General features: G+C 35.9%; 5 protein-coding genes and 1 long non-coding RNA gene across 12 annotated transcripts; 2 read left to right on the forward strand and 4 right to left on the reverse strand.

Moving 5' to 3' along the window:
* Window positions 1-299: 299 nt before the first annotated feature.
* LOC129245164 (cytochrome c oxidase assembly protein COX15 homolog) lies at window positions 300-1,989 on the reverse strand. Its single transcript, XM_054883186.1, has 4 exons — window positions 1,810-1,989; window positions 1,526-1,658; window positions 1,338-1,470; window positions 300-1,186 (listed from the first exon to the last, which is right to left on the reverse strand). Exons 1-4 carry the CDS (start codon window positions 1,915-1,917, stop codon window positions 334-336), a joined length of 1,227 nt encoding a protein of 408 aa, XP_054739161.1. The 5' UTR covers window positions 1,918-1,989; the 3' UTR covers window positions 300-333.
* A 3,897-nt stretch (window positions 1,990-5,886) lies between these two features.
* Window positions 5,887-6,551, reverse strand: LOC129245908 (uncharacterized). Its single transcript, XM_054884347.1, has 2 exons — window positions 6,042-6,551; window positions 5,887-5,979 (listed from the first exon to the last, which is right to left on the reverse strand). The coding sequence occupies exons 1-2, from the start codon at window positions 6,423-6,425 to the stop codon at window positions 5,959-5,961; spliced, it is 405 nt and encodes a 134-aa protein (XP_054740322.1). The 5' UTR covers window positions 6,426-6,551; the 3' UTR covers window positions 5,887-5,958.
* Window positions 6,552-11,649: 5,098 nt separating this feature from the next.
* LOC129244662 (zinc finger protein 33A-like) lies at window positions 11,650-13,459 on the forward strand. The gene is made up of 3 exons (XM_054882415.1): window positions 11,650-12,207; window positions 12,282-12,344; window positions 12,432-13,459. The coding sequence occupies exons 1-3, from the start codon at window positions 11,758-11,760 to the stop codon at window positions 13,272-13,274; spliced, it is 1,356 nt and encodes a 451-aa protein (XP_054738390.1). The 5' UTR covers window positions 11,650-11,757; the 3' UTR covers window positions 13,275-13,459.
* Window positions 13,460-14,283: 824 nt separating this feature from the next.
* Window positions 14,284-15,072, reverse strand: LOC129244663 (uncharacterized). The gene is made up of 2 exons (XM_054882417.1): window positions 14,956-15,072; window positions 14,284-14,882 (listed from the first exon to the last, which is right to left on the reverse strand). The coding sequence occupies exons 1-2, from the start codon at window positions 14,988-14,990 to the stop codon at window positions 14,447-14,449; spliced, it is 471 nt and encodes a 156-aa protein (XP_054738392.1). The 5' UTR covers window positions 14,991-15,072; the 3' UTR covers window positions 14,284-14,446.
* A 1,774-nt stretch (window positions 15,073-16,846) lies between these two features.
* On the forward strand, window positions 16,847-22,899 carry LOC129243870 (uncharacterized). 7 transcript variants are annotated; one of them, XM_054881271.1, is made up of 8 exons: window positions 16,847-16,995; window positions 19,007-19,229; window positions 19,343-19,500; window positions 20,707-20,822; window positions 20,881-21,046; window positions 21,727-21,857; window positions 22,243-22,380; window positions 22,491-22,899. In XM_054881271.1, the coding sequence occupies exons 2-8, from the start codon at window positions 19,031-19,033 to the stop codon at window positions 22,810-22,812; spliced, it is 1,230 nt and encodes a 409-aa protein (XP_054737246.1). In that variant the 5' UTR covers window positions 16,847-16,995; window positions 19,007-19,030; the 3' UTR covers window positions 22,813-22,899. The 7 variants fall into 7 exon arrangements, with proteins under 7 accessions (XP_054737246.1, XP_054737249.1, XP_054737245.1 ...); XM_054881270.1 differs by lacking the exon at window positions 16,847-16,995 and adding an exon at window positions 17,029-17,278; XM_054881268.1 differs by lacking the exon at window positions 16,847-16,995 and adding an exon at window positions 17,029-17,230.
* Window positions 22,900-23,021: 122 nt separating this feature from the next.
* On the reverse strand, window positions 23,022-24,119 carry LOC129243871 (uncharacterized). Its single transcript, XR_008582350.1, has 2 exons — window positions 24,007-24,119; window positions 23,022-23,727 (listed from the first exon to the last, which is right to left on the reverse strand). It is a non-coding gene; the product is annotated as an uncharacterized LOC129243871 (long non-coding RNA).
* Window positions 24,120-25,131: the final 1,012 nt, after the last annotated feature.

A 25,131-nucleotide genomic window follows, 5' to 3' on the forward strand; every position in this document is an offset into this window, starting at 1 on the left:
ATAAACGGCTAAGGTAATAGAACATTTTTTATAACCGCGAAAATTACATACGAAACTTTTACTTTTAAGCTGCGTCCTGCGCGATGTGGACCTAAACAGACTCTCTAATTGGAACTGGAAAAAAGTCCTTTTCCGCGTTCATAAGCGTTTTTAAGCGCACCACACACTTTGCCATTTTTTTGACAGTCGTCTTATTTAATTCAAATTTACAGAGAAATCATTACGTCATTACGTTTAAAAACACAACATTAAAAACACTTTATAACCAAATAATCGAGTTGTTGCAAGTATTAAATGAAAACATTTGTTATATTATTATATGTATTATGTATTTTATTTTGGAATATACTTTAGCACCCGCAATTCTTGGCTTAGCCAAAGAGCAAAGGACAACAATAACAAGGAACCAGACTGGTGAGCTGTGGCAAGTGGGATTGGAACATGGTTTAACAATGTTGTTATACCTAAAGTAGCCTGTAACCATACCATAATCATGGTGGCATTCATAGCGTAATATGCACGTTTTGGCAAAACACATCTTCTTGAATACATCCATAAGAGAGATACCGTCGCCAGCGTAGTTATTCCCAATACTCTGTGATTAAACTGGACTGTTGTGGGATTTTCGGTAAAATTTCTCTGTATTGGTTCAAATGCAAGAATGTCATCGGGAATCCATTTATCAGCCATTTTTGGAAAGGAATTATATACTAATCCTGCATCAAGACCTGCTACAAAAGCACCAGATATCGCCGTAAGAAACACAAAGCCTTTAGAAAGGTGTGCTAATTTTTTCAAGTGCACAATACTTTTTGAAGACGATAGGATTTTAGTTGGTGGTAATAACTTCTTCAAACCCGATGACAGAAATAAGCTGTATAGAATAAATGCAACGCCTAAATGCGAAGCTAGACGATATTGTGATACTCGGGGTACGTCGTTTATATCTTGAAATTTATCTTCTAAGCCAGATTTGACCATATACCAACCCATAAGCCCTTGTAAACCAATAAATGCTCCTAGTACCAAAACATATTTTTTAGTTGTATTGGTAAAGTAGTTCCGTCTCCAAAAATATATTGCTGGAAATAGAAAAGCAGCTCCAATCGCGCGACCCCACATTCTGTGAATATATTCCATCATATATATAAATTTGAACTCTTCCAAAGTCATTGAACTATTTTTTCTAAAAGTAAATTAAAAAAAGAGAATGAAGACAATCGTTTCTTTATATAAATCTTTATATTGTTGCTACGACAGAATATGTACTACAATACATACATAGAAAAGCTAGTATTCATAATGCAAACACAGCCCTTTTAAACATATTTACTTACAATTTAAATTCAGGGAACTGTTGGTACTTATGGAACTCTGATTCCCATTCCTCTAAGTTTGATGGTTTCTTTTCACCGAGCAATTTCCAATTTACCATTGATAAGCCTGACTCGGTAAGCCTGGTTACCCCACCTATTAAAATAAACGTGTAGGCATAGTATTTTAATGCGGATATATTCAGTCAAACCTAAAGCGACTGCAACATACACCATACCACCACAACAAAGTAACCACGAACCAATTACTTTATCACTTCTCTCCTGGTTGCTATTGCATCGAATTTGGCAATTTCTGACCCCTTTAGTTACCAATTTTATGTCCTTGAGTGAAAAAAGATATAAATTGTTTACTTTTTATGATACAATCAATTTGCCATAAAGATAAATTTAACTCAGCACGGCTTTTATACACTCAAATGGTAATCTTTCTTGCAAGTATACGTAATACACCATTATTTATAAAAAAATTCACCTTTTGAAACCTGCAGCTAAATATGTGATGATGCCGGCTCAAGGAACTCCTGCAATTAATAGCAGAAACTCCATTTTTATGTAATAAAAGTCTTGTAAAGCCCAACATAACTTGAAAATACACAAAATTAATTAAACACTTTCTGCGCTTTTCATGTACATCAAAATTGGAAATAGATAATTTATATCGATACAAATAAAATAAAGCAAAGTATCGATAGACAATTAGAATTCACACCAGGTGGTAGAAGTAGGACAAAAACAAAATTTAAGTATGTGGAAATGGTAAAAATGTAAAAAAAGTTTGTTCAGGTTAATATTGAAATTATGTTTTTATTAGTTTGTTTAATTCAAATATTAGAAATATTAAAATCTCAATGTTCAACAGATTCATTGGGAAAACTTTAGTACATATAATGTATATCGCCTTGAAAAAAAACGGTTAAAAGGGGGTGATAGAGGGGTGTATCCCCATCTTAAAACTGAAAACAGAACCGGCCGGAGGCTTATAGTTTTTAAGTAATTTAATGTTAAAGTTCTCTAATTTAGCGAAAAGCTGGTGTTGCCATACACCTGAAATGAAAACGAAGTTCGCACGCAGGATGTTCAGTGGAAGGTTTATTGTAAAACTGCAGTATTTTTTGATTATTAATAGAAATAATTAGAATATTAGCATAAAAATCAGTAAAAACACGCGTGTGAGTGTATATTTGGTGAATTTTATTTATTTATTTATTTATTTAACAAACGCCAATCGGCAATATACATACAAATAAAAAGAGGGTACAGAAACAGAACATATAGAGGGCTGATATGTAATACAATGATAAAGAAAATGGGCCGGACGGTTCTTGAGAAAAAAAAATCTATAGGATGATATTTTTGGCATTTCGCAGAAAAGTATCATAGGTTCCACCATAGAAGTCGAGAACACCATGAAGTGAGTTGACACTGATGGCTATTCTATTGCACGGGCCGTGATAGACGTAGCTTTTGTAAGTAGCGACTGTTTTCAGTAGACGGCTATTCCTAAGTGTGAGACCAGCCGGGGCAGGTTCGAAGGAGCTGCGTACTTCCGGGGCATCAATAATACCATTTACCACTTTATAGAAGAATGCCAGATCAGTTATGCGACGGCGAGCCCGCAGACTGTTGATGTTGTACCGAATGTAGATATCTTCTGTAGCTGAAGCGGTTGATGATGAATGTCGGAAGGCTAAGGTCTTGCAGAGCTTACGCTGCACTCTTTCAAGTCTAGTAATGCCTGCTTCAGTGTATGGAGACCAGATTATGGATCCGTACTCCAGTATTGGAAGAACTTGAGTTTTGAAAAGACGAATCAGGGAGTAGGGATTCTTGAAGTCCTTGCTATTCCTAGTTATAAAACCGAGTATCTTGAAAGCTCTCTGAGTTATTCCGTCTATATGCTTGTGGAAAGTTAGTTTTGTGTCAATCGTGACACCGAGGTCTTTGATGTCATCCACCTCCCTTATTTTATCACCATTGAGTGTGTACACTGCAGGTAAGGGAGTGCGCGATCTCGAGAAGCACATCACAGCACACTTTTTAAAGTTGAGATCCAGTTTGTTCCTTGCACACCAGCCAGAGAGATTATCGACGTCCTGTTGTAGTAGATGACTATCCAGCACACTAGTGATTGATCGATAAACTTTAAGATCGTCTGCAAAAAGTAGGTATTCCGAGTTGAAGTCGTTACCAATATCATTCACGAATATGCTGAAAAGAATCGGACCGAGGTGAGAACCTTGCGGAACACCCGAGTTAGCCACATATTCATCGGATAGGTGGCCATCCACTTTGACCTGCAGGTGCCTACCAGCTAAATATGACCTAAGCCAGTCTAACGCTTTGCCGCCGACGCCATATTTCCTGAGCTTGTATAGCAAGATGTCATGGTCAACTCGATCGAACGCTTTTCTGAAGTCAGTATAGATGCTATGAACACAGGTGTTGGTATTCAGTGAGTTCAGTAGATAGTTGGTGTAGGCGAAAAGGTTAGTTGACGTTGAACGGCTACTAATAAAACCATGCTGTCTTGTGGTAATGATTGGACCAAAAGCAGCAGAGAGTTTCGGTAGGATCAGCTTTTCAAAAAGTTTAGCCAAGGCCGACTGAATGCAGATTGGCCGATAATTCGTGACTGTATTCTTTGGACCTTCTTTATGAATGGGGCTGATGTACGAGAGTTTCCAGTCTGTAGGAAAAACACCACACTGCAGAGACGATTGGAAAATGTGTGTCAGCGGTTCACAGAGGCCATTGGCGCAATTCTTAAGAAAGGCATTCGGTAGGCCATCAGGTCCCGCACCTTTTCTAGGATCTACGGAGTTCAGTTGCTTGAAGACATTGTCAAAGGTAACCTCAAAGTCATTTAGGTTTACCGATTGCGTGTAAGGGTGTGAGTGTGCTAGGGTTACGCTATCGTCAGACACCGGTGCATATATGCTTTTAAAGAACTGTGCAAATAAGTTACTGATCTCTACGCCACTAGATGCTGATTGATTATCCCAGACCATGGATGCTGGAATGTCACTGTTTCCTCGCTTCTTATCCTTGATATAATTCCAGAATGCCTTGGTATCACCTTTCAGTGACCCTTCTACCCTATCAACATACGCATTATAACACATGTTGCAGAGATTTTTGCACTCTTGCCTCAGGTTACTAAAGAGTATGTAGTTTCGCCTGGTTTTCTGTTTTTTATACTGTGCGTGCGCTGCTTTTTTCAGGATGATTTTCTCAGTTAATTCCCTAGAAAACCAAGGTGGAAATCTACTGGGTTTGCTGAAGTAAACCGGCACGAATTGGGTAACACCTTCCTGAATAATGTTGTAGAGCCAACGCAGTTTATCATCAACAGATTTTTGCTGGTACAAATCTGTCCAATTGGTTCTCATAAAAAAGACATTCAAGCTGGCATAGTCCGCCTTCTTGAAAGCATAGTTAGGGATACCGACCGGTGTTAAGCTAGGCTGGAAGTTGAGCTGACAGGCTAGGGCCGGGTGATACTTGTCCTCAGGAACCAGAGCAGCAGTTCTATACGGAATTGTGTTGGTGTTGCTGAAGCAAAAGTCGAGTAAGTTTCCCTGCTCATTGAATACACGATTGCATTGCTTGCATCCGGATGTAGAGTAGCTGTCGTATAACAATCTCGTGCATTCATTTCTGGGTGAGCTACTTGCCATGTTGAAGTCACCAAGGACCAATAGACTGACATTCTGGAAGCTATCGGAAAGAGAAGAAATAGCAGATAAGTGCGTGTGATAGGCTTCGTACGTGGTATGTGGCGGTATATAGACACAGCCTAAAATAAGATTGCCATTGTTAATCTTAATTTTAATAAAGAGTTCCTCAATATTGTTTTCCTTGATTTGAATCGATTCTACTTGAATGTGCCGTTTTGTAGCTATGAGCACACCTCCACCACGCTGACAACCACTCGTTGCCTGGTTACGATCTCTGCGATAGATGTTGTAAGTGGGGTCCAGTACTTCACCGTCATGTATAGCGGGCTGTAGCCAGGTTTCGGTGATGCAGATGATATCGTATTGACTAATTGACGTGGCTTTGAGAAATTCACAGAGTTTTGTGCGTAGACCGCGAACATTCTGGTAGTAGACGGTGAGATTTGTCACTTTCCTCCTCCTCTCTGATCGAACGAAAATTCTTTGTTACTATTTTCGGTATGCCATTCACATATTTTATTGTCTTGCTCAAATCACCATTCTTCTCAAGGGAGGCAAGGTCAGAGCGTAAGCTCTTCAGATATTCCTGCTGTGTTGGAGTGAGATCCGGTTTGAAAGATATCGTGGTGTTACCATCAGCTGGCTTACTTTTGAGTAAGGTGAGTGCATCCGTTGCAGTTGGGGTCACTACAAGTAGTGGACGGGAACGACCTGGTGTGTGTCGTCCCAGTCTACGAAGTTTTAGGCCAGTTGAGTCACAAGATAACTCTGGTGGCAGGATAGATGACAGACTTGATCTATCATCCTCCAGCCGCTCCTTTCAAGTTGCTTTAGATGATTCAGGGACGTTGAACGCAATGACATTAGCCTCGCGGCGTTTACGTTCGCTCAGCTCTACGAAAACTGCTTCATTGGATGCCGGTAAGCTTACATGGGAGTTAATCTTATTCTCGACTAACGTTAACCTGTCATCAATTTTTGAGCATTTATTGGAGAGGTTAACATTTTGTTGGGACAGCTTACTAACCTCTGCTCTGATGTCTGCCAGATTGCTTGTAATTTCGGACCTAAAGGCCTCAAATTTTTGCTCATACTGCTTGGTGAAACGCACAAAGTGTTTATCCAGCAGACTATCGAGATTGCCCATCGGATCCCGTTTGTCGTCCTCCTCTAATAGATCGCCGAACGTGCGGACGCTAACCTCACTTTCGCACGGATAGCAATGCCAGGCCGCTTCACCTTTCTTAATACGATTTGCCAGATTCCTAAAATCAGCGGTTGAGAGATTGGTACATTTATGATGAAACCAGAGACGACAATCTGTGCATTGAATACTAGACGTTCCCTCGCGGACAATTACAGAGCACTTGCCACAGTATGCCACTTCTACGTTTAACTTTTTTGGTCCCATAATTACAGGAACAGAGTGTAGAAGAATAGATACAGGTGTTAGTTACGACAGGTAGCACGCAGAATCACATTAATTACAGAGTTGCGGTTAATACTGCACAATTTATCAATTATTTTTAATAAAAACACTGAGTAGCCGAAAACACGTGTTTACACGTCAGCAAACGTTTTTAGTGAAATGTTAAAAAATATAGAGTGTAATGTGGGAAATTATTGTGAAGTTCCCGAGGGCATTTTGAATGCCCAGCCTCAAGGGCTGGAATTTAGAACAATGTATATTTCGGAATTTTTGCAAACTACAATGTTTTTTTTAATGAAACTTGGTGGATATGTTAGTGAGGTGTTAAGGAACACTCTTTATAACTTTAAATTATTCGGGAAATAATAATTTTTTAATTATTTGCATTCAAAATGCCCTCTGGCACTTCACTATAATTTCCCACATTACACTCTATATTTTTTAACATTTCACTAAAATTCACCAAATTTACACTCACGCGCGTGTTTTTACTGATTTTTATGCTAATATTCTAATTATTTCTATTAAAATTAAATGCAAATTCATTTGCCCATGCAATCACTTTCCAATTTTAAACGCGAATAAGAAGAAGATTGGAATGACAACAGTATGGTGTTGCCGGATGTCTGCATATGAAAACAAAAATTAAGTACTTGAGTTTAGTGTTAATGATGGGGATGGGGATTATTGTGCCTCCTTACTACATACACGCTTATAACGTTTTAATTTTGGGTTCAATGGTTTTAACACGGAAAGGAGTTTTACGCAAAAATACTGTGGATTGCGTAGCCGGAGTCGGATTGATGAGGTTTTTTTTTGAAGCGTGGCCGAAGGCCTCCCACGCGAAAAGGAGTTCTACCCAAAAATACTGTGGATTGCGTAGCCGTAGTTGGACTTATGAGGGTTATTTTTTTGAAGCGCGGCCGAAGGCTGCCCACGCGAAAAGGAGTTCTACGCAAAAGTACTGTGGATTGCGTAGCCGGAGTTTGACTGATGAGGGTTAGGAGTTCTACGCAAAAATTCTACAAATTTACAAAAACCCTTCTAGTCGACGCTCCTGTAAAATGCAAAGGAACCTGCGTATGTATACCGTTTGTTTAACTGTTATTTTCCAATGTTATACAGTTATAAACGGTAATCTTGGCTTTTAATTACTTTATTAATATCATTGTTTTTAAGTTTAAATGAGTTGCATGTTTTTATTTTCAAAAATATTTCTCAACTTTAAATTACAGCAAAAAATATTGCAGTTTTACAATAAACCTTCCACTGAACATCCCTGCGTGCGAACTTCGTTTTCATTTGAGGTGTATGGCAAGACCAGCTTTTCGCTAAATTAGAGAACTTTAACATTAAATTACTTAAAAACTATAAGCCTCCGGCCGGTTCTGTTTTCAGTTTTAAGATGGGGATACACCCCTTTATCACCCCCGTTTAACCGTTTTTTTCAAGGCGATATACATTATACTAAAGTTTTCCCAGATTGTCTTTTTCCTCTTTTGCCAATTCATTTTTTATTATGCTGCTGCACTTCTTTCTTCCGAGCTCAGATTTTTTTATTATTTCAGAATCGGGCACGATTTCTTTTAAGAGTGGGATTAAATGGTCCACCACTTGCAGCGCAACATTATGCTCAGCGAAGAACATGCTAAGTCTTATTTCGAAATTTCTGGAACCTTTTGGTTTACTCGCTTTTTCCAAAAAAAAGCTGTTTATTTTAGATGTCTTTTTAAACGCCTTCATATATTTTGGTGCATTTTTGTTTTGGCGTGCTTCTGTAAATCAGACTTGCCACAGCTCAAAACTTTAGCCGCAGCTTACAACCATCCACTAAAATTGTCGTCGTCAAGCCACTTGTTATTGAACTTTTGTTTCCGATACTTGCATTATTTTTCCTGGTGTTCCTCCGAAGAGTCAGTCGAAGAAGAGGAGCTCATTTCTGTAAGATATATGAATTTTAAATATAAAAAAAGCTAAAACTAAAATAATTGCAAACTTATTTCAAAAGTGAAAAGCACCAGAAAACGTGGGACAACTAACAATTTTCGCGCAAAGAAAAAATCGTGCTAGCGTTAACGAAGAAAAAAAAGGCAATGTTGCCGTATTAACGCTTTTAAAAGTATGCTGCCATAAGGAAAAGAAATCTGTCATGAAATCCTACTGCGGATTTTTACTTTAAATGAACTTTTTTATTTTTACCCCGCTATTTTAAAATTTTTTCTGTCCTTCTTGAAAATTCCCTACATTTACAGAATTTAAACAAATCTGCCCTTCTTTTCCCTACACCCACATTTTTCGACAAAAATCCCTACATGTAGGGAATTTTCCCTACATTTACCATCACTGGTTTCCATTCCTTTCGCATATACCCCATTTACACACGGAGACATCTGGAAGGGAGTCACTGGAAATTCTCTTTTCATGTCTCATTCGCGGCCGCACGGGCAAAAATGTTTTCATTTTGACATTTAATACTTTAGTATCGTCTGGTGCGGATGTATTATAGCGCGCGCTTACATGTAACGCAGAGAGCGTTCGACAACTGTTTCTTAAATATATGAATGAAAAATGCAAACTGGTTAAATAATAAATAATTTGTTGTTTTTTTATTTAAATATATTTATAAATTATTGTACTTGATTAAAAAAAATTAAATTAAAAATACTTCATACATAAACAATTAACTTAAAATTAACTTGAGTATCTAGAAATGCGGGGAAAATTAGAATTCAACATAAACATGCCTCATAATATATTTTAAATTATACCTATCTTTACTATACCTACTATGTCAAAATGTCGCGGAAACATTTTTGCCCGTGTGAACGCGAATGAAACTTCAAAAGAGAATTTCCAGTGTCTCCCTTCCAGATGTCTCCTCGTGTAAATCGGGTCAATCGTGCATTTCCCAAGCAGTGTTCGGATGTTTGTCATCTTTGTTATCTTCCGTTTGCTTGATAACCAACACATAACTCAGAACCTTCTCCCACAAAAGAAGAAAACAAATGAAGCAACTGTCAAAAATTGCTTTAAGATTGGAAATACGAATAAGAAGAGCAAAGACCCGATTTACACGAGGAGACATCTGGAAGGGAGACACTGGAAATTCTCTTTTCATGTCTCATTCGCGGCCACACGGGCAAAAATGTTTCCGCGACATTTTGACATTTAATACTTTAGCATCGTCTGGTGCGGATGTATTCTAGCACGCGCTTACATGTAAAGCAGAGAGCGTTCGACAACAGTTTCTTAAATATATGAATGAAAAATGCAAACTGGTTAAATAATAAATAATTTGTTGTTTTTTTTTATTGAAATATATTTATAAATTCTTATACTTGAATAAAAAAAATTAAATTAAAAATACTTCATATGTAAATAATTATTTAACTTAAAATTAACTTGAGTATCTAGAAATGCAGGGAAAAATTAGAAATCAACATAAAATTACCCATAACTATTTTAAACTATGCCTGCTTTACTAGCAAAAATAATCGTGCATTTCCCAAGCAGCGTTCAGATGTTTGTCATCGTTTTTATCTTCCGTTTGATTGAAAACCAACACATAACTTAGAACTTTCTTCCACAAAAGAAGAAAACGAATGAAGCAACTGTCAAAAATTGCTTTAAGATAAGAAATACGAATAAGAAGAGCAAAGCGTGTCGTCGAGTACGGGAGACAAAATCCCTTCTCTCTTCCCCGACCGTCCTTCGCCCTTGAACAAAATGTTTCCCTTCCAGATGTATCCTCGTGTAAATCGGGTCATACGTTCTGGATATTTTAGCAGGTTAAACTCCTACTTATCCAGAATTGACTCCGAAATACCAAACATATGTCCGACATGTGAAGGCACCCCGGACGGCACTGTGAGTAGTCAGTAACCCGCAAAGTTACTGCTACAACAACACTAACCACCTTTTCATATGCCCTTTAAAACCTACTCATCTACCACCGCTCTTCCTCTGGATCCAACCTTTAGATGAGCTAGACGAAGACGACCGGTGATGCACCCTACACTGACGGGGCTTCTGTTCCTGTTAAAACAACAAACAACAACAACACGGCGAATTTAGAAAGCGCAATCGTGGCAAGAAAGTGTGTGTGTATGCATATAATTTCTTGTGTTTGGTTGTTTCCATTGTTATCACCTATTCCTTCCTCCAGAGAATGTAATATATTAACGCTCTCTGCTTCCTTTTAAAAAAAAAGAGGTTGTCTGTAAAGTCGGTTTACTGACGATAGTTTAACGTGACAACGTCATAAGAAAATATTGATGGAATGGTTGCAATTTTCAAAACAAAATTTTAATTTTATTTGTTTGATAGATATTTTGTAGGGATATAGAGGAGGAGGTAAATGGAATTGCAATGGAATAGGTTAAGTTACATTTACACAAACGTGAAAAATGACGAAACATTTATCAAATTCATGAAAGATATCTTCAATTTCGATTGACACTTTTCAAGACACTTTACACTCGAAACACTCCCTTTCATTTCCTACTTTTTCTATCATCGTCCTTTTCTCAACAGAGAACATTTGCTTGCGTACGGAATAGATTCGTATATTTGATATGTCCATATGACTTGTATGCATCTTTACATATAAATTTGTTCTTTTTGAAAATTGCGCGAAATTGTATATGTATATGCATGTTTATATACATATATTAGTATACAACATATCTTATAAGGTATATGGTAAATATTACCATACACTTTTTCCTTCACATATAATAAAAAAATTAATAATAATAGCATGAAAACAACAGGTATTATAAACAAACTTGGTTTTATTTTAAATTCTTCAAGTAAATGAAATTAATAATAATCAATAAGAAGGCATATGCAAATACAAATACGTGAATTTATATATGAACATGTGCGCATATACATACATATATACGCTCACTTAAGTAGGAGAGAGCAAGATGTCGAACGTTGCCGTTCGTTTGCTTTGTTTGCTTTATCGTTCGTTCCGCGCTTTCGCTTGCAGTTCATTCAAGGTAACGGCAATGAGCAAGGTAACGACAAATGTGCAAGGTAACGACAAATGAGCAAGCTAACGACACATTTTTTCGTGCGTGCAGCCGGCTAAATCGAATTATAAGACGTTATCACGTCAAAAGTAGTTCTCTTTCCTTTTGTTTTTTTTATTCATGGGCCCTACGACACGGCGAATTCAGAAGGCGCAAACTTGTGTTCTATCATTATTGAGTATCATCCGTTTTAGTACAGCTGACAAATTTTACATTGTTCTTTAGGAACATGAATTGATTCTATTTTATAAAGTATTAAACAATATTTAGAGCAAATGTTTTCAAGGGCATTTAAAAATAGTAGCGAATGTGGGCGTGTCTACATCAATAGCGATAAACAATTCGAATTTCAAATAAAATGTCAAATATGCTTACGGGTGTTTAAGCAATGGACGCATTTTACTTTGCATATGAGTTTAACACATGACGATTTTAAAAGAAATTACCTTATTGAAGAAAAATTTAATGATGCAAACGGAAACTTCTTTAAATCTTCCTGTGAAAAAGAAAATAAATGGAAGCAGAAGCCGACTCTTCCAATATCAACAGAAGGGGTACTGCGTGCTGAGAATATTGAGCCTGAAAGTGAACCATTTGCGAAAGAAAATTTACAAAGCTCCGATTTCATCCTTGATATAATGCCAAAATATACAGACCAACAGGGTGTCCTTGATGAGGAATCGATAGTACGATTAGAAGTAGAAATTTTGCCAAAATTTTCAGAGGTAAATAATATACAAATGTATATGAGTTTGGAACATAAATATATCAATATTTATTTAATATAATTTCTTTGAAGATAACCGGAGAAACAAATATTACTCAAGACAATCTCGAAAAGAACTATTCATTTGATAACACGGTAAGTTTATTATTTATGTAATTATGTTACAAATATTTTATGTTAGTTAATTTATGATTCCAATTTAAATACATTGTATTATTTCAGATGGAAACAGTGGGCTCTACTGCGCGGTCTTTCTTTCAATTACGTACTACTCATTCGTCCATTATATTGGGTTTCATTGATATTTTTCGGCGCCATCCATGTCAATGGAATCAGCTAGATTATGAGTTTGCCCACAAAGAAAAAAGAGATGAGAGTGCAAAAAAAATTTGTACAGAACTGAAAGATTACTTTAACATATGTATATCGCCGCAATTAGCCCGATCAAGCATACTCTCCCTGATTCGGTGGTTTGAACGTGAGTATCTCCGTTCGTTGCAGTTAAGCAAGACGAAAATCAAGTCAAAAAGAGGTCGTTGGAGTCGTGATGGTTATGTATGTGCGCATCCCGCATACTTTAATAAATTATTAGAATTTATTCCATTCAGCCATTTACAATTGGTATGTTGTAACAAATGCCAGCGGAAGTTTAAAACGCAAAATCAACTGTTGGTTCATAACCACTATACTCATGGAGATGATGCACCCTTCAAGTGTCAGCATTGTAAACGTTCATTTCTACATCTTTCTACTTGGAAGCATCACGAGAATAGGCATACGAAGAAGCATGTATGGAATTGTCCACTGTGCAGGCACATTAGTTCAACAAAGACGGATTATAACTTACACATGGTGGCACATACCGACATTCGTGCTTACGTTTGTGATTTATGCGGAGCATCGTATAAAAGTAGTACAAGTTTAAATGTCCATCTGCGCACACACAAGCCACCAAGGTTACAATGTAACATATGTTGTAAGAAATTTTACGAAAATTATCGTCTTAAACGTCATTTGTTAATTCATGAAGCAGAAGCATCTGTTAAAGCTGATGTGAATAAATAGTTCAAACTATATCAAGAACATGCTTAATGAGGCTTGAAAATACGTTTCTCTTTAGAAAAGTTCAGTAGTGTCTTCTAAACAAAATTTGACTATATATATAGTTGTAACATGATATATAACACTCCAATAGATATGTATACCTTTTTCTTAAATTATGAATAAATGTTATATTGGAAGCTTATAAACTGTCATTTCATCCTATCACCACATTCCGTGGTATAAGCATATGGGTGTTGGTGTGTTCGCCGCAATATTACGATCCTTTTGCCGATACTTATAAAATCGCATTAAAAAAAAAACTAATTTTGCGCTAATTAGCTAGCTGGTGATCATCATCAGAATGTCCATATTTTATTGACAGAACGCGTGAAGTTGACATTGTTGCAGAAATTTTTTGACAGAACGTGCCTCAATTATTACAGCTAAAACCACTCTTATACAGGTAAGACTCGTGGTGAAGAGAATACAGAAGGTGTGAACAACATCAGATGTTGTTGTTGTAGCAGCATAAACATTTCCCATACTTACATACGGGGAATGCTGCTGGAGTGACAGTCCTTGGCCGGATATAAATCCGGGTCGCTTCGGTAATGTAGAACCGACTGTCGTAGAAACGAACAACATCAGATCGTTATCGGATCCTCAGCTCTTTTGAAGGAATTAGCTGATTTGCGAACTTAAGGGGGCATATGATAGTGGTTTGTTTACAAACGTCGGCAAAAAAGGAGAACGTGTTGATATGCGAAAAAAAACGTGATAGTTTTTATGTGAATATTTTATTCGGAGTCGTGAAATCTCAGTAATTACCCGGAAAATTTGTTCAAGACTAAAATGTTGTTTTACGTCTGGGTGCTTGGTCGAGCTCCTCCTCTTATTGGTATGCGTATTTATATCTTTCCACAAATAGAGAGACGTACAGTTTTATGCCGCCTCCGAACGCAGATGGTTTTTTGTGAGAAGATTTTCATATTAACATTTTTCGGCGCATTCGAATTAAGTTAACAGAATGTAAAATGATGATAAAATGTATATTGTTTTTAAATTGGTTAATATAACAAATAGAAATGATTGTGAACTACCCAACTGTTAGGAAGTAGCATTGGTCTTAGTAAACGGTACCGAATATCATGCATATAAATATTGGTAAGCAGAAACCAAATGGATTCGGCTTTTCAATGCTTATGTAATTGTTGTAAATCGAATTGCTTTATATCGATCCCTAGTTCAGATAAACGTTTCTCAATTTCAGAAGTGTCCAGACCATTTTCCTTGTTATATTTATAGTTCATGGTGAGCTGTACTTCCTCAAGACCAGCAACCTGATCAAACAGATTACCTTCCAACCGTCTGTCAATATCATTCTCTTCACGTAGAATGCAAAAGTATAACAAAAACACGGCCAAACTTCCTGAAATGACGTAAGGTTGAAACCACAATATGTCCTCGGAGCCGCCACTCCTTGTATCACGGGCACGCCAAGTAGCGGCACGACTTCCAAAGAATTTTACGGGCTCATTTGAGTTTTCATTAGTCGTTGATTTGGAAGCTTTTGAAGCAATTTGTTTCCGTTCTTTAAAACAAGTATTTTTTTTGTGAGATAATCTCGATCTAAAATAATTAAAAAAATATGTACTCGTATATATCTAAGAGAAATCGTTTTATTTTGGAAACGTTTACTTACAATATTTGAACTGCAGCAGTATACTTTCGAAGCATATTTATTTCAAGTCTACTACAGTTCTTCGAGTAAAAAATGTCATAACAAAAAAACTACAACTTTTTCCTTCAAATTTGTGTATTGTAAATGGCTAGTTCAGGTATCAAATTATCGATGTACTTATCGATAGTTTTATTTTTTTTTGCAGCGATCGATGAGTTTTGATAGTTTTTCTCGAATGCTATATTCCCACAAAATTTAAAAGCGAATTATTTTCTGAAGTGAAGATATATTAATCTATGAAAGTTGATCCTAGAATAAAGTAAGCCCATTGAAACGCTTAAGTGATGTTGTCAATATTTTTACAAAATACCACATTAAAATATTTACGGATCCAATACAATCCTCATGGGAGGCAGACAGTCAGCGCGCTAATGAACTTTCCTTGAAAAATAAATTTCGGATAAGCCGAAGACTTGTTTTATCAATTTTGGGAATTATAAAATAAATTAAAATCTTAGTTTTACCTATTTTGACCATCGCCGCTACAGTTTATGCTGACCTGTGGTGTAGACATATCATATCTCATATTACGTCAGAAAATCAGCTGATTCCTCCAAATTCGCTACACCCGATTAACCGCCACACATTAAACTATCGGTGGTTGCTCTATCGATCGTTTTACATTTCTAAATATTCCCAAACAGAAGTGACTTATCTAATATTTGCCTTAAGCTAGCTATACACGAGCAGACGGTCTGTAGTACCTGTCAAAGTTGTATAGACAATCGTACCGTGGATAGGCGAGTGTGTAGACCAAAATGTTGGTCTGCACTCAACTGCAGAAAATTGAATCGATTAAATTTTTCTGCACATTGTTGCTACATGTGGGCATGTGTATAGGGCTCAATGCATGCCAAAGCTCATACTTGAGTGAACTTAAACGCGAAAGGTTGTGTGTGCAATGGCTATAATTGATAATCAAGCTTGGCGCGATTTCATTGAAGCCTTTAGGGGCGAAAAAATATTATGGGAAGTAAAAAACGAGAATCACAAAAACAAAGTGATGCGTGATCAAAGTTGGCAGAAGCTGTTGGAAAAGTATAAGGAAATTGATTCGCAAGCCACAGTTGACATCGTCAAAAAACGAATTAATGGCATGCAGAATTGCTACAGGAGAGAGCTTGGGGAATATGTCATCATATTTTTGCTGGTAATCGTAATCGCAGGTGTAATCGCTTACACGCATTAAGGAGCTCTGAGTGAGCTCAAGTTTAACTTTTTGAATTAATTTTTTCTTTTTTTATGAATTATAATATTGAACTTTTTTTAATAAATTACCTGAATATAATCTTTCAATGTCTTAATTATAGCTTCACAAGTTTCAATTACAATCCGACTTAGGCTATGTGGGGATATTGCTGTCAAAAATGTTAAGTCCTCGAAGCTTTCACCTGATGACAGAAATCTTAAAGTAGCTGAAAGCCGTCATGGGGCGTAATCGCGTCTCTCATGAAGGTGTCCTTCTTTTTTATTAAAGGCTCTACCATTTTTAGAAGTTCTTGATAATTTTCATTATTCATCCGTACAAAATTTTTAAATTTTTTTTCAGATTTTGTTTCAAGTGCTTTTAAGGAGTGGAACGTGCTCGCTCTGTATAAAATTGTTCACTCCAAAAGCGTTGTTTACGTTTTTTCGCTCTTATTGTATTTTCATTTTCATTTCATTGCCATTAGCGCGATTATTTTTTTGTTTTCCGATGACATGATGTTCACTCGGTCAGCGATCACTGCAACTGATGTCTGTACAACGTGTAGTAATAGTGTATAGATCTCAATGTGCGACGGGGTGTGCAGACCAAGTGTGCTCGTGAATAGCTAGCTTTACACAAGTGGCTGTCACTTTGGTGTAGTCTGACGGCAAATAGCTCAATTTTTATTTATTTTTTTTTTCAAAAACTCAAGCGATGTCGATACAGGGTAGGAGAAATATGAACAAATGGAGGCGTTGATCACAGCTGTTACTGAGCATTCACGTCCGCTCTGACATTTCTTACTTCTACATGTATGTATGCATTCAAAGTTTTGTAAATGCAGGCAAATGCATTTCTGTTCTGATAATAAAGGCATAAAGAAAACAAAGATATTTGACTACGGTCAGAAGTATTTATGGATTTTGAGGGACAGTAGTGCATTTGACGGAATTTCTTGTGCGATTATTAGACAATTATTGTATAAGTCTATCATTGAACAAATAATACAAGTGTTTTAAATAATTGCCATTAAATCAACGGAAAAGGGTTTGGAATACCATCTATTTAACCAGCATTTAGATTTAAGCGCATACTGTAATTTGTTCTCTAATCCGACTATAGAATATATTCGGGCAGCGTCTCTAGTTCTCTTCCCAGTGAATTTCATTGACATTTTCTGGTAACTGCATTGAAGCTGCCCGATTCACTTTAGTTTAACTGGGGAATGACACATAGGAACATTAAAGATTTCCTATGTTAAACCCCTTTGTTATTTTAGCAATACTTCAATTCCACATATGCATATACATAACTTTTTACGGTGCAAGGTTCAAAGTCTAATAATTGCATTCATGTTTGTGTAAAATATATACATACATTATCGTGTTAATGTATACATACATATGTGTGCAAACGTGTCGACGCTTGAATGATTCGTTGTTAAATATATGTACAGGTGTTTGTTGGTACCCACTCGGAAATTTAAGGATATATGTAGAGATACGTACCCAACCCTACATTTTAAGTAAATTATAGTGTAATTTAAGCGCTTCGTTTTACTAAGAAAACTTATAGGGAATCGAGAGCATTTTAGCATGTATTCAAAAGGCAGCGAACTAGTAATAGTTGTTTTGGATGACAAAATGAACCACCAACCCCTCTCCAAAAGAGAAGAAAAAGTCAATAAATGAACAATCGGAAAATTATCCATCACTTCCAAAAACTTGTAGAAAAAGACATACCAGCTGAGTTTGTTTAAAAATTTTTGTGTTGTGTCAAGTTTTTTGTTGATAAATTTGATAAACAGCAAAATTCAAACCAATCAAAAAGGTTAAGAGGGATACCAATCGATACGTATTGATCCCAGGACAAAAAGATTTTGTACTTTAATTCATAATTTTCAAAAAGACTCCAAATAAAAGGCATATGTGATATCGAAGAAATAAAATAATTGAATAAATAAGAACTTTGTAAATATATTTAAAAACTCTAATTCATATTCAGAAGTGTAGTATTGTTAAATGATTAATCCAAAACGGCATTAGTTAAAATGATAAAATATATTTTTTGTAAATGCAATTCGGCTGCCGTAGCCGAATGCGTTGGTGCGTGACTACCATTCGGAATTTAGAGACAACGTTGGTTTAAATCTCGAATGAAGAAAAAGTTTTTTTTTCAGTCACCCTCGGCAAGCAATGGCAAACCTCCGAGTGAATTTCTGTCATGAAAAAGATCCTCATAAAAAAATATCTGCCATTCGGAATCGGCTCGAAATTGTAGGTCCCTCCATTTGTGGGACAACACCAAGACGCACGCCACAAATAGGAGGTGGAGGAGCTCGGCCAAACGTCCAAAAATGGGTGTATGCGCTAATTATATACATATATAATATATACTTATGCGCAAACATGGCATTCGATGCATATGTTAACGTATATAAAAGGTAGCATACTGGAATGCATAAACCCACTTAATCGAGAAGAGAAATGATATTATAAGAGAGAAAGAATGAGGAAAAAGATACATCGTGGAATGTATTATGCATATTTTAAAGCCGGTACATGAATATACATTACAATTTCCGACTGGATATATGTATATAGTATAAACATGAACATATGTACCTTTTTTAGCCAGTCTAATTGTGGGATTGTAATCACAGCAAGTCACAAAATGTGAGTTACTGTCGTATAATCTTTCTAAACCCTTAGTGAATGCCAAACTAGCAAGCATAATTATACGCAACTATGTACATACATAGGCATACATATGTACATATGCGTGCAAAACGTATATCAATATCTTATATTATTTCAATTGCAGTTTTTGGGCCGCTGTGTATTCGAAATGGTTTCTTCGATGTATTGTGTTGGAAGCACTGCACGCATATTCCGTTTATTGACGGGAGCGTCAAATATTAACTTTCCGCAATATTACAACGTGAATAAATCAATAAACATCAACACCGTTACAGTCCTACCAACAGGAAATAATAATTCAACAGCAGTAGTAGCAGCGCCACCAGTAACCGACATATCCTTTGGTGGTAAAAAACCAAAATTTGATATACTTTCTACCCAAAACAAAATTTATGTAAATTGTTTTTAACTTCTAAAAAGCTTACTATTTTTTATTTAATTTCATATTTTACCATAATAGCTAACTGCGGCACCAAAGTCATTACGTCACTAGTTTTTAACTGTGGGTACTCCACTAATTTAAACAGGCATTTTCTTAACGCCCAGCAGACCAATTGCAGACATTTTTCAAGTCTACAGATACCATTGCAGTTCGAGCCTACTAAATTAATACATCAAGTAAGACCATTCAATCCTAATACTTTCCTTATAGAATTATCCACATAGTGATTCCACCAACTAGTTTCCCGAATTATTATGTACATATATCTATGGGACAAAATATTTAATATTATCTTATGTATAGGTATACTTATACATATGTCGGTATTGTACAGTGAAGTCTATACAGTGGTTACTCAAAAAAAATGTTAATTTTTCGAAAGAGCAAACATTCCCTTTATTGATGGAGCACGATTACCGAAAATGGCGCGCAAAGGATCGATTGTAACATAGTGCGACATCCTGCTCGAACCATTGTTCAAATCCATGTCTTCAATTTCAGGCGGTACAAATGTTGTTGTTGTTGTTAACAGCAAATCGTTTATAATGCTTCTGTAGAGATCACCATAGACCGAAATGGCATTAAAAGGAGAGAGGGCCGATGTTCCCACCGCTCTAAAATCCGCCAAATTGTCACTCCCTGGAGTGCATTGACTTACTGGTGATCACGTGCTGGTGTTTCGATCCTCAGATGCAACAGTTTTGCTTGTTAACAACTGAGATCAAAATGTGATTCGTCAGAAAAAATTACTTCTTTTCAATAAACACACTCTTTGAGCTACACTATAAGTCTGCAATAATTCTCAAAGTAATGAAATCGACTCCAATCAACGTTATGACAGGCAGTGAAAATTTAGACCTCAAATAAAAAATAAAAACCAATAGCTTCAACTAAACTTTCATGAAATACATACATATGTATGATATATGAAGTTTGGTTACAAACTATTGCTCCCTAACAAGCAGGCGCAGTTTTTATTAAGATTGTATTAAATCACTAATAGCCTTGTTCTGTATTTTCTTCCAAACATATTTCCAAAGAAATTTTATCATACTCATATATATACATATACATATATATGTATACATATGTACATGAGCATCTGCATTATCGTCTTTTAAAATTTCTTCTATAGGGAGGTAGGATGGGCTGTACAATTTTACTAAATTTCAATGTCGAAAAAATTACTGCTTAGAGTAATGTTTAAGGAAGCCGGTTATCCAATTTTTTTAGATAATCGTATTTCTCTCTTTAAGATCGTTCCTGGTGCAGCAAATCGTATAAAAAAATTTTGCTATGAATACCCCTGTTAAAATCATTGAATTTCTAGATCTAATGATATTGAAAATATTTGATTATTTCTTAATTCTAACACTGTTTAGACAACAATGGCGACTTGGAAAAATCGTCGTTTCCTTTCAACCAGAGAAATCACTAAAAATATGACATTTTTCACAAATGAACCATTCAACAGCGAAGTGGACCCAAAGACGCTTGAGTTAGTCAGACAAATTTATAAAATTTTAGATTTAAAAATAATAAATATTCCCATTCAGATTCAAGAAACCTTCCAGAAACCCACTTGTTTTAATTATGGCGTGGCTAATGGCAAGTCAAAAACATCTAAGGAAGTATGCTCAAATCTATACTGATATGGGATTCGATGTTATGGCCGTACACGTTACACCGTGGCAGCTTCTTTGGCCAGTTAAGGGAACACAGGTTTGTTTCTATATTTTAACAAAAGTAGTTCACTTTATATTATTATATAATTATACAGTACAACAAATAAAATTTTTGAGTGGGACAGAAAACCGGCCATATAACCATGAAAGTGCAGCATGTATAGTAGTAGTATAGCACGTATCAGTCTTTTTTATTCTGGGTCAAATTTTCCAAATTTTGGTGATACCGTGGGAATTGCCGAAATCGTAAAAGTTAGGAATAGGAAAGTATATACTCGTAATTAGCAGAAATACTCGACTATCAATAAGTAGATACATATCTACATGCCGGAAATCTTATAGATATGACAAGCAATAATATCACTTTTTAGAAGGAAAACTACTTAGAAAAACACTTATGCAATTATGGAAAGTAAAAACAGAAAACTACCTGTTATATCGGCTTCAACACATTTTATACGAGTACATACTGTGTAATGTAAAGATTTATATGAACAAAATTTAGAAAATTTGACTCACTGAAAAGGAAAACTGAAACAAGTACAACTTTGTCAAAAAAAAATAAAAAAATGGTATACTCATGCTGTACTTTATATGGACACTTTTCTGTTGCAAAAATGCTATTGGACCGTGGTATTATAAGCCTTTATACTAACAAAATACGGCTGTTTTCATTTCTATTTGTTGCCTTTTTATCGTGCACGTATTAAATTATAGGTTGTCGCTGCAGATACGCTTAAATTTATGGAAATCAACAAATCTTATGCGCCAATTGTTATTCATGGATTTTCAGTGGGTGCTTATCAATTGGGCGAAGTGATGTTACAAATGGCTCGTGACATGGAACGGTATATACAAATTTGGAATTTTATAAATCTATTACGTAAGGTTTCCTCTGAGCTAACAGTATTAAAAATTTGAATTTTGGCAGATCAATTAAAGTCTCTGCCATGAAAAAGCTCCTCCTAAAAAACCATCTGTAGTTCGGAGGCGACATAAAACTTGGCACCCAATAAAGGGTGTAAGCACCAGTTATATGTATATACACATATATTCTGTAGAATGTATATATATTATATATATATAGACATATCTTATATATAATATATACGTATGCATATATTATAAGGGAATGTTGTAGCTATGATGCTATGGCAAAATGACTAATGTAATAATAAAAAAATGAGTCAAGTTTGTCAAATTGAATAAATACAGATTTTTTTTAATTTCTAGTTACTCACAAGTCTTGGATAGAATTGCTTGTCAAATTTGGGATAGTGCTGCTGATATTACAGAAATCCCAATTGGCGTGCCAAAGTCGATATTTCCGAAAAATCCCCGCATGCAAAGTGCGCTACGTAACTATATGTTGTAAGTTATTTAGAAACAAACGTACATTAATTACTATAGTTACATTATATTCACCTATGTACATATGTTCTATTTGCAAAAATATTTAAAACACGCATTTTTCTAAATAGATACCACATGAAGACATTCCACAATCAAGCCACAATCCATTATATGCGATCCAGCCAAATGTTTCATTCTACATTGGTTAAACAGCCAGCATTATTTTTTGTATCGGAGAATGATCCAATTGGACCACCTTCGTCGAATCAAGCGGTACGTGAAAATTGGGAACGCGCCAACATCAAAGTTTCATTCAAATGTTGGGAACGTTCACAGCATGCAGCACATTTCGTGAGGCACCGGGAGGAGTATTTGGAATGCCTTTTAAAGCACCTTCAAAGTTGCGGGGTAATCGAGAGCGTTGGCTTAAAAACTCGAGCTAAATTATAAAAACAGAAAGGAACTAAAATGCTAATATTACGATTTTAAAGAATTTAATTTAATAGAGTAAATAGAGACTTGTTACATAATATTTAATACTATTTCTTTTTTACTAAATATAAAAAAAAGAGTTTATATGGAATCACTAGCAAACCCGGTCCGCTTCGCTGGGCACACTAAAATAGAATAGACATGGTTTAGAACAGAAAAGATGTGGCTTTCATATTATTTAATTCTTTATCTTTATTCAAGCGTTTTGGCATAAACAATATTTTTTGTTTTTGTATTTGTTTTTGAGTAAATATATAATGTTGTTGGATTCCCAACGTACAGTTGACCATGGGTGAATACTGGTTCTTCTAAATTCATCCCGCATATTTCTAAAGTTCGCCCTTGTGATTTATTGATAGTTATTGCAAATGCTAAACGAATGGGCAGTTGCAAACGCTTGTATTCAAATGGCAATTCAGGTGGAATCCTTGGAATTCTCGGTATTAGAACGTCTTCATTCTTGAATTTGCCAATTAAAATAGTTGCTTCGATAACATTATTCATCAATCGTTTGACTACAAGTCTAGTTCCGTTACATAATTTTGGATGATTAATATTCCGAAGCATAATAATGGTTGCACCGACTTTTAATTGCAAATAATGTGGCGGAAATCCAGATATATCCAATGAATTCAAAAATTCGGTTGGATAGTTAACTACTTGATCTTGGTCGATAATTGTGTCAACAGACCGGTATACAACAGTATCACCAGGTATTTTATCCAAGATATCTGCATGTATCTCGTTAACATCTTTATACGTACCAGCTAATATAGCTCGTTCACTTAGCCAATTGTGATTCTTGTAATTTTGTGTCGGGAAAAACCTTTTGCACCAAATCGGCCTTTGATTCTACTATTTGACAAAAATGATCTGGAAATTTAAATAACCCATTATTATCAATAGGAATTTGTCCATTGCCAATTTGTAACAATTGTTTTGAAAAAACTTCAGCACTTGAATCATTTTGGAGTTCAACGCGAACATTTGTGTTTAGTGTTAATTTCGTTACATATCGCTACAAATTAACTTGTAAGTTTCATTTGAACATTCGGATTTCACATTAAATTCTCAAATTTCGTAAGAAATTATTCACTGTTCCAAAATCCACTCCAAAAAAGTTCACAAAAATTTTTTATACTTTGCACTTACGTCTTCTCCTTATGGCGTCCAAATCAGAAAGAAATATTGACTCATTGTAACTCACACTGTCAATTTGACAGTTCTGTTCCGCCCCAAGCGTTAAAAAAGTAAACGACATTATGGCTGGTTCAAAAGAACGCTGTACGCGTTGCCAGTGTTCCGAATTATAACCAAACTTTACGAAACCCATTTTCAATACTTACTTAACAATGTGTGTAAGTTTGGTTTAATTCGGTGCAAAGACATGGCGGGTCCACGTTTTGGCATATATTTTCGAGACCCTAGTCATTAATAGGTATGAAAATTACCCCGTATTAAAGCACTTATCATTAGCTTTCATTTGATACCCATATTGTACATACACAACCAAAGGTTACCCGGGTCCACGTTTTGACCTATATCTCGAGACCCCAGTCACGGAGCGGCATGAAAAATGCTCTGTACTAAAGCATTCACCAACAGCTTCCATTTGATATCCACATTGTACAAACACATTCTAGGGTTACCCGGGTCCACGTTTTGGTCTCTATCTCGAGATCCTAGTCACGGAACGGCATGAAAAATACTCTGAACTAAAGAATTCACCAACAGCTTCCATTTGATTTCCATATTGTACATACACATCCAAAGGTTACCCGGGTCCACGTTTTGACCTATATCTCGAGCCCTATCCACCAATAGGTATCCAAACTATACGGAAACCATCTTCAATACCTCCTTAACAATGTGTGTAAGTTTGGTTTAATTCGGTGCAAAGACACGGCCGGTTAGCGAACACACACAAAAAGTTGACTTTATTTTATATATAGGTAAGATATGAGGCAGGCCACATTATGCGGCAACGAAACTGCACGACACGACATTGTATAGCAAAGTTGACCGACTATGCAGAGCCTTGGCGCACAGCTCTACTGCCATATAGTGCGGCTTAGCAATCAGCAGTTCCACGGTGTTTAATTAAAAATTGTAGAAAGATTTTTGGTGTGCAGTTTTATAGCTTAATAAATTTTAGTATAGTAAAGTGTAAGTTCGAAGTTGCTTATAAATCTCGTTGATTTTTTATAAATTATTACCTTAATGGTGTTATGCATTTTTTTCCTTTTATTTAAGTGGCGAGATGAAAATCCACAAAAT

This window comes from Anastrepha obliqua, chromosome 4 (assembly GCF_027943255.1).
Source record: "Anastrepha obliqua isolate idAnaObli1 chromosome 4, idAnaObli1_1.0, whole genome shotgun sequence".
Taxonomy (NCBI): Eukaryota; Metazoa; Arthropoda; class Insecta; order Diptera; family Tephritidae; genus Anastrepha; species Anastrepha obliqua.

Coding starts and splice junctions, on each gene's coding strand:
- LOC129245164 (XM_054883186.1), bottom strand. CDS start 1,917: ATGTTGGGCTTTACAAGACTTTTATTACATAAAAATGGAGTTTCTGCT. Junction 1,659..1,809: donor TTAGCTGCAGGTTTCAAAAG/GTGAATTTTTTT, acceptor TTTTCACTCAAG/GACATAAAATTGGTAACTAA. Junction 1,187..1,337: donor CAGTTCCCTGAATTTAAATT/GTAAGTAAATAT, acceptor ATTTACTTTTAG/AAAAAATAGTTCAATGACTT.
- LOC129245908 (XM_054884347.1), bottom strand. CDS start 6,425: ATGGGACCAAAAAAGTTAAACGTAGAAGTGGCATACTGTGGCAAGTGC. Junction 5,980..6,041: donor TGGCAGACATCAGAGCAGAG/GTTAGTAAGCTG, acceptor AATTGATGACAG/GTTAACGTTAGTCGAGAATA.
- LOC129244662 (XM_054882415.1), top strand. CDS start 11,758: ATGTTTTCAAGGGCATTTAAAAATAGTAGCGAATGTGGGCGTGTCTAC. Junction 12,208..12,281: donor TTTTGCCAAAATTTTCAGAG/GTAAATAATATA, acceptor ATTTCTTTGAAG/ATAACCGGAGAAACAAATAT. Junction 12,345..12,431: donor ACTATTCATTTGATAACACG/GTAAGTTTATTA, acceptor GTATTATTTCAG/ATGGAAACAGTGGGCTCTAC.
- LOC129244663 (XM_054882417.1), bottom strand. CDS start 14,990: ATGCTTCGAAAGTATACTGCTGCAGTTCAAATATT. Junction 14,883..14,955: donor ACTGCTGCAGTTCAAATATT/GTAAGTAAACGT, acceptor TAATTATTTTAG/ATCGAGATTATCTCACAAAA.
- LOC129243870 (XM_054881271.1), top strand. CDS start 19,031: ATGGTTTCTTCGATGTATTGTGTTGGAAGCACTGCACGCATATTCCGT. Junction 19,501..20,706: donor CTACTAAATTAATACATCAA/GTAAGACCATTC, acceptor AACACTGTTTAG/ACAACAATGGCGACTTGGAA. Junction 22,381..22,490: donor GCGCTACGTAACTATATGTT/GTAAGTTATTTA, acceptor TTTTCTAAATAG/ATACCACATGAAGACATTCC.